At 42.3% G+C, this 14,034-nt stretch overlaps 1 protein-coding gene across 2 annotated transcripts in view; it reads right to left on the reverse strand.

Annotated features, from left to right (window-relative positions):
- LDLRAD2 (low density lipoprotein receptor class A domain containing 2) overlaps positions 1 to 13,665 on the reverse strand; it is an 814,009-nt gene extending 800,344 nt beyond the window's left edge. Inside the window, exons 1-2 of one of the 2 annotated variants that reach the window (XM_085894518.1) lie at positions 12,097 to 13,665; positions 4,117 to 4,216 (exon numbers count right to left, since the gene is read on the reverse strand). In XM_085894518.1, the coding sequence (XP_085750644.1) occupies positions 4,117 to 4,216; positions 12,097 to 12,198 (202 nt within the window). In that variant the 5' untranslated portion in view covers positions 12,199 to 13,665. Of the gene's footprint in view, positions 1 to 4,116; positions 4,217 to 4,433; positions 4,513 to 12,096 lie in introns of those variants that run through there. The other variant, XM_085894519.1, reaches the window with a different exon arrangement.
- Between the last annotated feature and the right edge of the window lie 369 nt (positions 13,666 to 14,034).

The following is a 14,034-nucleotide window of genomic DNA, read 5'->3' on the forward strand; positions in this document are numbered from 1 at the left end:
TCAAATCCCAGTGGACTGTTCAACCATGGAGTGGACTGTTCAACCATGGAGTGGACTGTTCAACCATGGAGTGGACTGTTCAACCATGGAGTGGACTGTTCCACTCACAGTGGACTGTTCAACCATGGAGTGGACTGTTGCACTCACAGTGGACTGTTCAACCATGGAGTGGACTGTTCCACTCACAGTGAACTTTTCATCTATGGAGTGGACTGTTCCACTCACAGTGAACTTTTCAACTATAGAGTGGACTGTTCAACTTACAGTGAACTTTTCAACTATGGAGTGGACTGTTCAACTCCCAGTGGACTGTTCAACTATGGAGTGGACTGTTCCACAAACAGTGAACTTTTCAACTATGGAGTGGACTGTTCAACTCCCAGTGGACTGTTCAACTATGGAGTGGACTGTTCCACTCACAGTGGACTGTTCAACCATGGAGTGGACTGTTCCACTCACAGTGGACTGTTCAACTATGGAGTGGACTGTTCAACTATGGAGTGGACTGTTCAACTATGGAGTGGACTGTTCCACTCACAGTGGACTGTTCCACTCACAGTGGACTGTTCAACTATGGAGTGGACTGTTCAACTATGGAGTGGACTGTTCAACTCCCATTGGACTGTTCAACTCCCATTGGACTGTTCAACCATGGAGTGGACTGTTCCACTCACAGTGAACTTTTCATCTATGGAGTGGACTGTTCCACTCACAGTGAACTTTTCAACTATAGAGTGGACTGTTCAACTTACAGTGAACTTTTCAACTATGGAGTGGACTGTTCAACTCCCAGTGGACTGTTCAACTATGGAGTGGACTGTTCCACAAACAGTGAACTTTTCAACTATGGGGTGGACTGTTCAACTCCCAGTGGACTATTCAACTATGGAGTGGACTGTTCCACTCACAGTGGACTGTTCAACCATGGAGTGGACTGTTCCACTCACAGTGGACTGTTCAACTATGGAGTGGACTGTTCAACTATGGAGTGGACTGTTCCACTCACAGTGGACTGTTCAACTATGGAGTGGACTGTTGCACTCACAGTGAACTGTTCAACTATGGAGTGGACTGTTCAACTCCCAGTGGACTGTTCAACTACGGAGTGGACTGTTCCACTAACAGTGAACTTTTCAACTACGGAGTGGACTGTTCCACTCACAGTGAACCTTTCAACTACAGAGTGGACTGTTCCACTCACAGTGAACTTTTCAACTACGGAGTGGACTGTTCCACTCACAGTGAACTTTTCAACTATGGAGTGGACTGTTCCACTAACAGTGAACTTTTCAACTATGGAGTGGACTGTTGCACTCACAGTGAACTGTTCAACTATGGAGTAGACTGTTCAACTCCCAGTAAACTGTTCAACTACGGAGTGGACTGTTCAACTACGGAGTGGACTGTTCCACTAACAGTGAACTTTTCAACTATGGAGTGAACTGTTACACTATGGAGTGGACTGTTCAACTCCCAGTGGACTGTTCAACTATGGAGTGGACTGTTCCACTAACAGTGGACTGTTCAACTATGGAGTGGACTGTTCAACTACGGAGTGGACGGTTCCACTAACAGTGAACTTTTCAACTACGGAGTGGACTGTTGCACTCACAGTGAACTTTTCAACTATGGAGTGGACTGTTCCACTAACAGTGGACTGTTCAACTATGGAGTGGACTGTTGCACTCACAGTGAACTGTTCAACTATGGAGTGGACTGTTCAACTCCCAGTGGACTGTTCAACTACGGAGTGGACTGTTCCACTAACAGTGAACTTTTCAACTACGGAGTGGACTGTTCCACTAACAGTGAACTTTTCAACTATGGAGTGGACTGTTCCACTCACAGTGAACTTTTCAACTACGGAGTGGACTGTTCCACTCACAGTGAACTTTTCAACTACGGAGTGGACTGTTCCACTAACAGTGAACTTTTCAACTATGGAGTGGACTGTTGCACTCACAGTGAACTGTTCAACTATGGAGTAGACTGTTCAACTCCCAGTGGACTGTTCAACTACGGAGTGAACTGTTCAACTACGGAGTGGACTGTTCCACTAACAGTGAACTTTTCAACTATGGAGTGAACTGTTACACTATGGAGTGGACTGTTCAACTCCCAGTGGACTGTTCAACTATGGAGTGGACTGTTCCACTAACAGTGGACTGTTCAACTATGGAGTGGACTGTTCAACTACGGAGTGGACGGTTCCACTAACAGTGAACTTTTCAACTACGGAGTGGACTGTTGCACTCACAGTGAACTTTTCAACTATGGAGTGGAACACTGTTCAACTCCCAGTGGACTGTTCAACCATGGAGTGGACTGTTCAACTATGGAGTGGACTGTTCAACTCCCAGTGGACTGTTCAACTACGCAGTGGACTGTTCCACTAACAGTGAACTTTTCAACTACGGAGTGGACTGGTGCACTCACAGTGGACTGTTCAACCATGGAGTGGACTGTTCCACTAACAGTGAACTTTTCACCTATGGAGTGGACTGTTCCACTCACAGTGGACTGTTCAACCATGGTGTGAATTGTTCCATTCACAGTGGATTGTTCAACCATGGAGTGGACTGTTACACCTGCAGAGGACTGTTTAACGATAGAGTGAACTGTTCCACTCACAGTGGACTGTTCAATTAAATGCGTTGCAGGTACTCTGCCCATTTTGTGTAATCGGAGGACAGCCAGTATGCATGTTGACCGCTAACGGGACACAATTGGGAGGCTCAAAGAGGGAGCTATAAGATACGATACAGGGAGTGAGGTATAGAGTGGAGGTTTATGACCCTCAACAGCACCACACCAAAATGGCTCTGTCGAGTCCCTTGTGAAAACTATCAGTTTGCACTGAGAAGGCCATGGAAAAATCAGGCTATGACCCCCTTTGAGCTATTCACATGCCTGCTGCTGGATGTAGCAAACTTAGTCAACCAACGTTCCATTGACCATGTTCCCTATGACCCAGATGACAGTGCATATCTGTGCCCGAACGACATGGTACTCAGTCGAGCATCCACTGAAGTGCCTCAAAGGCCCTTCGGAGAGACATGCAATGCGAGGCTTCGAGTCAGGTATATGCAAAAGGTAGTGGACTCGTTTTGGAGATGCTGGACCAGAGACGTGTTCCCATTGTTGGTGCCATGTAAAAAGTGGAGTGTATGGAGAGGCGCAATGTTCAAGTAGAGTCAGTAGACGATATAGTCATGGTTTGTGACCCAAATGCTGTCAGAGGAAAGTGGAACATCGGGACAGTTGTTCAGGTGTATCCTGATCTCAACGGGAAAATCAGGAATGTCAGTGTGAGGATGATGTCAACTGTGTATCGTCGACCAAACCCGAAGATTACCCTTGTATATCCAGCTGAAGGCACGAGGACTCATTAAATAGATGAGAAAACTGTTGGCTCTCATCGGCCCATGTTCATTCGGTTAGTTTGTGTTGTGAATATAAACAGTAAACCAATACACACAGTAAGCATCAATAGAATTCTACTATTCATTTCAGATTATACCTGGTGTTGGCTTAATGGCTAGGGTGGTGGGTTTGGGATCCTTGGATCCTGAGTTCTAAATCCTGCTTGGCTGTTGAATTAATACCAGGTGGGTACCAGCCTGTCATCCTTCACAGATTGGAATAAATGAGTACCAGCTTGCTGGTATCCTGTGTTGGAGTGGTTACCTGTCCAGGATTGTGCCCAATAGCCCAGGAGACTGCTTAAGCAGCACCAATGCTCTGCCAGAGTATGGTCCCAATGGATGGATTTCCAATTGGTCATTGGCTTGGACACCAACATATACTTGTATTACAGACCCTCGGCATCAAAAACCTACGTATAGTTGTACAGTTTCAAATGGAGCACCTCGACGCCATTAGAGCATTTAAATTGCATCAGATGTGGCAATAAATGTGAATTGTTGCTCCCAGCTTGCCGGCTCTATGACAGACGACGCCATTTGGATTTTTGCCTTCTTTATCCCTTCCCCGTTTACAGTTGTGGGACCCGGACATGGGCAACTTGCTTGTATTCAGAAAAAAAGAGAAATTAATGACCATTGTCATTCATAATATCAATTACTGTTACTCAGCTGTGTGTGTATGAACTCTCACCTTGATCGATTGAAAGGACCCAGCGGACATTGATTGCCAGCACGGCACAAACCAAGAAGAATAACAAGGAAGCACACATGGTAGATGTTCCTGTCTCGGTCTGTCAGAAGGGTAAGGAAAACAACACGGAGGGAGCAGTGGTCAGGGGAGAAAGTAAAACAACAAGAAATGGACACAGGTCAGTTAAAAAAAAGGAAAGTATATCGACGAGCTACTGTTGGTCAAACTGCCTGTGTAGTCTCAAACAAATCCAGAGAGCAATGTAGAATGAAGAAGTTTTTCAGATGATTGTTTATACCATCCAGACAATAACCAACCTTCCTTCTTACAGTTCACTCTTCATCTGTTTTCGAACTCTCTTTTCAAAAGACCGATGGCCAACATTCACACCATAACGCACCCCCCCCCACTTCCCCCTCCTCCGTCTTCTCCTTCGACTACCAAATGACCCTGCCCACCATGAAAAGAGTTTAAAACTTAAAAAATAAAAAAAAATAAAAAATATATATGTATATCCTTTTTACACTTTTCGTTTCCTCCACTGGTATCGCCATGGATATGTACATTCCTTCATATAAAAGCCCTTTTTGTTTATCCGCTTAAACTTCCCAATAATTATTGTAAGGACAGTTTTACCACCAGTATGTGTCTCAAAACATGAATGAGTGTCCCAAACCCCCAAAAGAAGTCCATAACATATTCACATCTACATTTCTTTCCAAAGAAAAAAAAAACCCAAAAAGAGACAATGGTGACACTGTCACGAGACGGTGGTAAACAGGTAGTCAGGTTAGAATGCATTGTAAAGCAAAAGGGGGATGTATGGGAAGGCCGAGCAAGAAAACCTATGAAACCTTGGGTAACCATGAAAGAGCTGTGCTTGATTTCCACCCAACATTTTAAGAGCTGTAAGGCCTCTCATTCTTATAACAATGTCTCCATGGTTACCGGTTGCCCATAAACCAATTGTGTAACTAAGCAACTGTGCAAATATCCATTACTTAGAGAGTCTCAAAAGATAGACTGACTTTTAGTTTTGAATGGAGATCTGTGGGACAAGTTGGAATTGTTTTCATTGATCGTAAATGTCCTTTAAGTTGGTTTCAGCATAAGTTGGTGTGAGTTGTAATCAGCGAGTTGTTTAATTTTGGGTTACAGACCAGACGAGATAAATCCCTCAGTAGTGTCTTTCCAAAACATACTTTTTCCCTTCCATGGTGTTTGAGAAACATTAGTTTAAATTTTCTCGAACAATCTTAGTTGTTTTGCAATGTGTTTCCTTAAATTATGCTGAACTATAATGACGTCACAAGCGGTTATCAGACAACAAGACAGAGTTTGAAAATTTGCTTTTGAAACCCAAGAACCAGATAGTGGATGAGGCCATTCAGGCCCTGAAGCCCTCATCATTTCCACATTCCTGACAATGCAGAATATATTCTTTACTGAAATACCTGAACGATTCTTCTTCGTTCGAGTGCAGCACAAGGCTGAAGGTAGCATGGTTGGATGAGGGCGTGGCTGGAGTTTGTAATTTGACCAGGGTGCCGGCGATAGCTCGCTAACTCTTCGTGAAGGACACCAAGGGATGCTAAACGTCCACCAACAAATGCTGACAGATGGGACGCGTTCATCCGAGGGACGGCACTTTTACCGTGTCTGAACAAAAGACCGGGACGACAGTTTAGAGCCGAGTCGGGATTCAAACCCAGGTGAGACAACTTAGAAGCGAATGTGTGTATCTCTATCTAAACTATTGATTGACATGTATTGAAATTTTAACCCAGATCTGACTAATTGAATGTATTTCACACTCTTAACCTCACAATTAATATTCCTGTGTGGTTATTTTGGAATGGATCAGGGTAATTTCATTTATTCTCATTCGAAACTGGCAAAAGGATGGAAATTACATTATTCTTATGTCACTGAAGAGTCAACACTGGAGACCAAAGTGAACATAAAGAGGAGACAGAGGTTTGAACGTGACAGTATGTCATGTGCTTGTGAAAGCGCACATCTGTCTGGCCATTCTCAGAGAACAGCCTCGACATCTGTGAGTCTGGCAGTTCACTCAAGCAAAGTGGCAGGAACTGCAAGCAGCCATCACATTTCAGAACTGGTGTCCTATATCTACCACACCTGATATTAACTCATCTTGGGAATTCTTCCATAGAAACCTGTTCTCTCTTATGCAGGGTTCATCCCATCTCGTCTTCAATTATCTTACTCATCCTCATGCTCTTAGTTCTCTGAATCTTGTGGTGAGGCTGTTACTTTAAAACAACTTGCATTCTCCTCCTGGAAGGCAAATCCAACCGAAGGCAAACTCAGATCATTCCACAAAGCCCACAACAAGTGTGTGTCCACTCTCAGGAGAACCAGAAAACATCTGTTCAATCTCAAGAATGAGGTATCAAACTTTCCTCCCTCCTCCAAAACCTTGTGGTGCCTCGTCAAGTCAGTCTCTGATGTATGTATGCTCCCATTTCATCCTTTTCCTCACTTCAAATGGCACCATAACCGATTCTGCTCATTCGAAGGCTGAATGCCTCAATTCTGTGTTCACTTCAAAATCTTGTGCCCCGAACCCCTCCCACTCTCCACCCATCCCTCCCAGTCATGTCCAACTGATCCTGAATTCTGTCTTTTGCACCTGAAAAGGTGGAAAAGTTTCTGGCAACCTCAGACTCTGCAATTGGACCGGACGGCATTAGCTCACATTTCCTAAAAACCTGTTCTGCTGCTCTTGCGCTTCCTCTCTCCTCTTTTAACCCTTTAATTTTCCCGAGATCATTTACATCTTCCATCTGCTTGGAAATCAACCAACATCACGGAATGACATAAAAAGATGCAAAAACTTATCCCATTAACTACAGACCAATTAGCTTACTTCCTATCATCAGCAAGGTCATGGAATCCATTATCACAGTTCATATAAAATCATTCCCTTTCTCCAATGACCTCATCTCAGATCATGAATTTGTATTCAGACCTGGTCATTCTACCTTGGACATGGTACTTCTACTCTCCCAACAATGGACGGAGGCCTTCAATATCAGACATGAGATGAGGGCTGTCTCTCTGGACATATATCGAGCTTTTGATACAGTTTGACATCCCGACCTGCTCTCCAAACTGTCTGCCTATGTGCTCGGTATTTGATTGACAGCGAGTTCAAGCGAGACTGTGCCTGAAGCTAGGATATCGGCCAGGAGTATAACTAGGGCTAAATCACTTGGGTAAAAGGTTCGGCTGTGGAAGCCCTGTCTGAGATATCTGGAGAAACCAGGGATTGAGCTGGTAATTTTCATAAGGGTCTTCATAAGATACGGTAAGGGTCTTGAAACCCTGCTGAGAGGATCTGGGATCCTCTGGACCGACTTGAGATCAGGGATCTCTTAGGAGCAAGGGAGAGTGAGTGACAAATTGACTGTGAAATGAGCAATTTATTGAATAAGCTATTGAGAGAATTTCCTGGCCCTGGGGGGCATAAATTCACAACCTCTAGACCAGTGGTTCTTAACCGGGGGTACGAAGCATCAAAGCAGGGGGTATGATATATGGTGTCAAATTCAATACTGTATAGTACTTAAATTCCAATAATAATAATAATAATAAATAAATAAATAACATAAGAAAATTTTAGACAGGGGGTACGGGGAAATATTATGAAAGCTCAAGGGGTACGAGCACATAAAAAGGTAAAGAACCACAGCTCTAGACCGTGGACCCCTACTCAATGATTTAATATTGTGAAATCACTTCCTTCAGTTAAAGGGACCCAGCAAAATGGACAAGGGACATGCGAGTGGTAATCAAACATCATAATCTACAGCATACAGACATTAAACAACAAATGACCCACCAACTTATGGAGGAGAACACACAGTTTTGTGATGCGAAACCTGAAAATGATGATAAACAGGTGCATAAGGCTAGAATTGAGGATCTAATCAAGGAGGTGCTCAAACTAACTCCCATCAGTAGTGACTGAGATGAGATCCATGATATTAAGCAGATGCCGGGCAAGGAACCAAGAGTCTTCCTGGAAAGATTGTTGGAAGCAATTGATAAATATTCAGGATTGGAGGGGCTGACTCCCCAGGCAATGGTGGTTAATACCTTTGTGGCAGGATTGCAACCAAATCTCCAAGAACAGTTAAAGTTAGTTGTGATAGGATGGCGGGGCCAGAGTATGACCCAAGTACTCGCTTCCACAACACATTTCTTTGAACTGTGGGAACAGCGACATTGAGAGGATAAATGGACATTACTCCATGCGCAACTGCATAGAGCGACTCAGAAAACAGAGGACCAGGAAGAACCCAAACAGAGGAGTAGGCGAGTTATCATGGCATGATGTGAAATTAATTACATGCAGGCTCCCGAAAGTGTCTGTGTTGGAATTGTGAGGTGTTTGACTCTTAGCTTGGCAAGCAATTAGTAGTACAATGTGATTTAAAAAAAAAAAGTCGATTGAGTGAGGGAAGTAACGCAGAGTGTGACGTGGACTGATATCCCGTATGTAACTGCAAGAGTGAAATGGAAAGTATACAAGACGGTAGTGAGACCGGCTATGTTGTATGGTTTGGAGGCGGTGGTGCTGACAAAAAGACAGGAGACGTAGCTGGAGGTGGCAGAGTTAAAGATGCTGCGATTCTCATTGGGAGTGACGAGGATGGACAGGATTATAAATGAGTATATTAGAGGGACAGCGCAGGTAGGACGGTTTGGAGACAAAGTGAGAGAGAGGCGAGATTGAGATGGTTTGGACATGTGCACAGTAGGGATACGGGTATATCGGGAGAAGGATGCTGAGGATGGAGCCACCAGGAAGGATTAGAAGAGAAAGGCCAAAAAGGAGGTTTATGGATGTGGTGAGGGCGGACATGCGGGTGGTTGGTGTGACAATAGAAGATGTAGAGGACAGAGCGAAATGGAGACGGATGATCCGCTGTGGCAACCCCTAACGGGAGCAGCCAAAAGAAGAAGAAGATCCTGCACAGAAAAATCTTCATGTGGTTCATTTCTAAGTACCACCGCAGAACCAGCCAATTTATTTAATATAATTGATATCAAAGCTTTCAAACAAGCTACAACCAAAACTACTGAAAGTGCAGTTATCAACCCTATAAACAAGTAATGGAGTATATGGGCTACCCATCCTCCAAGGATATTGAAGAAGTGATATTACAATAGACATTTACAATAACACAAACACACACTCACAGTTTATATCATGTGCTTAATGCACCTGCTGTTGTTTTAAATCTCATCTGTGCTGCTATTTCTGATGAACTTTTACATGTACTTGCTTAACACTGAATAACAAGTTGTATGCTGCTTATTATTGAATCCAATGAACAGTATATGTATCACTGTTTATGATAAATTTACTCTTCTGTTATTTGAAAACATAAAATGAGTTCCAGAAGACAATTATACAACTCTTTAGTATTCTGGCATTAAAACTTGCATTGAATGTATATGTTAGCCCATAAAAGCATCTGTTTTCCATTAAAATTAAGCTGGACAGAGAGCTTGTATATTTTCTCTACAAAACCTTATCTTATGTTTGTATGTGACCCTCGCTTCCATTCAGTTCGCTTGTTTTTCTTCCAAATACAATGCATCCCTTCTTACCCTTTCCCTCCGTCCTTTCCTTTACAAACTTGAATAATAAATACAATGTACCCCATTCTGTCCCTCCTCTCCAAACTTGAATAAGAAATACAATGCATTTCTTCTCCCATTTCCCTCCCTCCTTTCCCATTCAAACCTGTATGAGAACCCTGCTTTGAGGACAAACAAATCAGAAGGGTTGTGTGGAATGGTGTTCCATATTTCTTCCAAGAACTTCCAAAGATCATCTATGTTGCTGGAATTCCTTTTTACCTTTTCTTTGTCCAACTTGTCCCATACAAAATCAATTATATTGAGACATGGGCTTTGATGGGACCACTAAATGCCCTGAAGAACTCCAGCTTCCTCTTTCTTTTGAAAATAAGTTTTAATTATTCCAGCTGAGTGTTTTGGATTATCATTTATCTGTAAGATGAAGTTTGGATCAATAAGTCTTGCAGCACTAGGGATAGCATCGTTGATTAAAGTTTGTTTGAACCTCACTGTGGTCAATATACCATCAATTTTCATAAAATTTCCAACACCACTTGACGATATGCACCCCCAAACTTGAATTGAACCTCCTCTGTGCTTAATTGTTGACATCAAGTAAGACTCTTTCTAAGTTTCAGTTTTTCATCCCACAAACCGTCTTAAATTACATCCAAGTAACTTAAACTTTGACACATCCAAAGCACCTTTGACGATTGTTCCATTGTCCAATTTCTGTGTTCTTTTGCATATTGTAGCCTTTTAATCTTGTTTCCCCTTTCTTAAGAGGTTTTCTTACTGTAACACATCCTTGAAATCCTGGTTTCAAAAGTGACCTTCATACTGTTGATGGATGGATAACAACACACGAGCATTCTGTCAGTTCTGTTGTGAATTTGATGCTCGTCTTCTTTCTATTCCTTAAGGATATATTATCTTCAATTGTTGCTCATTCTTGTTGGACAGCTATTGGGTCTTCCAGTCATGGATTTGTCAATTACAGATAATGTTTCTCTGTACTTGTTAATTGTTTACCTTCTTTATGCAGAAGCACAATTCCATGGAAATATTCGACTGAAATTTTAGTCATTTTCTTAAGCTAACAGTTAATCCTGATACATCTGTATTCTGCAGTATGAAAAGTAGGCTTTTACCTTTATAAATGCAAATAGAGGAATACCTGACAATGAGTCATCAATTAGATTTGATTGGTAAATGGGATGGATTAGATACTACAACACTTCTTATTAGCTGCTCATGTATAATTTACTTTGAGTTGTGATCACAAGTTTTTGAAGATTCTGATTAATGTGAATTAAAGATTACTAAATGACAAACTTGGTTTCTTCTCACCAAAACTATAAATAATAGTCAATGTTGTTATAATTGTAGAAAACACGAGTGGAGACATTTAGTAAATTAGTGATGGTCATAACATCCATATATTACCACTGCTGAATGTGTGTAATACTTTTGCACAGCAGTGGGTATTGTATGCATAATAATTGTAAATGAAGAAATAAACATCAATACACATTGCAGTGCCACTCATCTTAGTTCTCACCTTGTCTGTTTTTCTCTCCTCTGTTATTGTCATTTATCTTAGGGAGAAGGCCATTTCTTTCTCGAAATCCCCTATTCCTCAACTTGATCTTTCTGCCCGACATAAAAGCAACCCTGCCAGCATTCATGCAAAGCATACACCATTGCAGTACACACTCTCCATTCATTTGTGAGGGTAGATTTTACAACCAATGCTAATATCTAGATCAGTGTTTCTCAACCTTTTTTGTCCCACGCCCCACTTTGATTTTCAAAAAAATCCCACGCCCCACCATGATTGGAGACACTACAGTATATACTACATATAAGGAATTCCCCTTGACGAAAAGCGAGTCATAGTGACGTAACAGCATTGAATTAATCAAGGTCACGCCTTACCGGCGTATTGGCTAACAAGGGCGCGGTGAAGCAGTTTTTAGTTATGACGCTATGAGGCATCAGTCCCAGCTTCAAACTTTTGAAAATTTGAAAGTGCAAAGCTATGAAAGCGATCATATATTGATTCATTAATTCTGAATCCTCATGCCCCACCAAAATATTGCCACGCCCCAACGGTGGGGTGTGCGCCCCACTTTGAGAAACACTGATCTAGATCATTATGCGATTATGGTTGACAAATGGGATTGTAAAGAGAGCAAGGACTCCACTGAGTAACCAGTTGAAAAAAGTTCCCCTATTCACAGCATGATAGAGCACCATCACAACAGTTAATCAGCCCCACAGAGTTTTAGGACAAGCCAGTGTGTCGACAAACATACATTGCTGATTAATATTGGTTGATACTTTAGACATCACCAGCACCTTGTTTCTCTGGCATGCTCCAAGTCTGCATCTCATGAACGCAGCCGGCCACAAAATATTTGTAGCCATCCAGTTGAAGGAATCCACCTTCGCCAATGCCATATGGTCCGTCACACACCTAAATGAGAATTCCACAATGTGCTCATATGATATAGGCAGTGTATTCAAAAATGTCCCACTGACAGAAGTGATCGAAATGTGTTCACAACTTCTGTATCATAGTGACTTAAACACCTCCACCGATCTCCGAGTCTGTCTTTGTTGAATAAATGAAGATGGCAACCCGTTCTGTCGAGTTCAGCTTCAATGATTCAATGTCTACTCAAATCGATGGTGTAGCGATGGGATCCCCTCTCGGCACCGTCTTGGCAAACATCTTTGTAGGTTACTGTGAAAAACATGCCTTTGCAAATCCACATCCTGGAGTTCAACCCCCTTCCATGTATTACCGGTACGTCAATGACATCTTAGCTGTCTTTGAGTCAACCTCAGCATGTAAAGTCTTCTTGGCATACCTGAACTCTCCCCATCCATCCCTCGAGTTCACCTTAAAGATGGAACGCTCGGCCCACTTCCCTTCTTGGATGTCTTAGTTGAGAAATCAGCTGACGCTTATAAAACCACGGTCTACCATAAGTCTACTTTTACCGGACAGTATACTAGGTGGGACTCTTACAGTTCCTCCAAATACAAGATTGGATTGATTGGTATCTTGGTTAACAGAGCATGAAAGATCTGCTCCACAGATAAACTCCATGCTGAAATTGAGACCATCAAGCCTACTCTTCTTGATAATGGGTATCCTGAACAGATCATCAATAGATATTTACACAAATTCCTGAACCCACCAAAGAATCCTATAATCGGACCTGGTAAATGTCTGGTATACCTATGTCTACCTTACAAAGGCAAAGTGTCTCAACAGTTTGAAAACCAGATCAAACAGACAGTGTCCCATTCTTACTATGCTGTTCAACCACGAGTGATTTTCACTACGCGCCGGTTGCTTCCGTCAGGACAAAAAGATGTCTGCCTGCCTCTCATATAAGTAAGAATATTTACGAATTTCAGTGTCAGTGTGATGCTCGGTATGTGGGCCACACATCTTTGAGAATGAAGGATCGCGTTGAACAACACGTTCCTTTGGGGATCAGATGGAGTCAGTCAACCAGAGACAACCAACTCGGGCTTGTAAGAATGTACACAATACCTCAACTATTCCCTGTGCTTCTGCAATTGGTTACCATTTAATGAATAATCCTCAGTATGCAGACCAATATCATATTGGCTGGTTTAAAACCCTGAGTAGAGGATGCAGTTTAGCTCAGCTTCGTGCAATGAAGGCCACATTCATCAGGTCAACCAATCCCGCTCTTTGTAGACAGAAAGAATTTGTCTGAACTTTATATCTATTTTGAATATGATGGCTTGACTGTATGACAACTCCACCACCATCAGTTGAGTCATCATGAAAACCACCAACTCCCCACCCCCCACAACTAGCCCTCAGCTAATTAGCATTATGTTTCCGGTGGTACTTTGGTTATTCATCTCCGCCTAATCATTATTCATGATGGTTCATTTCCGCCTACTCATTATTCATGATGCTCTATGGTTCCACCAATCAGGTAATCCCATCCTTTCTTTCTCTCAACCAACCAAAATTGAGGACATTACATTGTAACTTTATAAACGAGAGTTTGGTGCTTCTTCTTCATCTGCTTGTAGTTTTATCCTGAGGAGTGAAAGTCAAAAAGCTTTGATAATGTCTATTTTATTGAAATACATATTTAAATTTTGTTGTACGAATAAAATGTTTGTATACATAAAAGTACATGGACAGATGATCGATCGGTCGGACGGAGCTCATTAAAATGTCCCGTCTCCGACATTGTCGGAGGGGCGGGGGACAAGAGCCAACAAACATGGTGTAACAGT

This window comes from Eptatretus burgeri, chromosome 9, assembly GCF_056783735.1.
Source record: "Eptatretus burgeri isolate ZD-2024b chromosome 9, Ebu_testis_v1, whole genome shotgun sequence".
Lineage (NCBI taxonomy): Eukaryota > Metazoa > Chordata > Myxini > Myxiniformes > Myxinidae > Eptatretus > Eptatretus burgeri.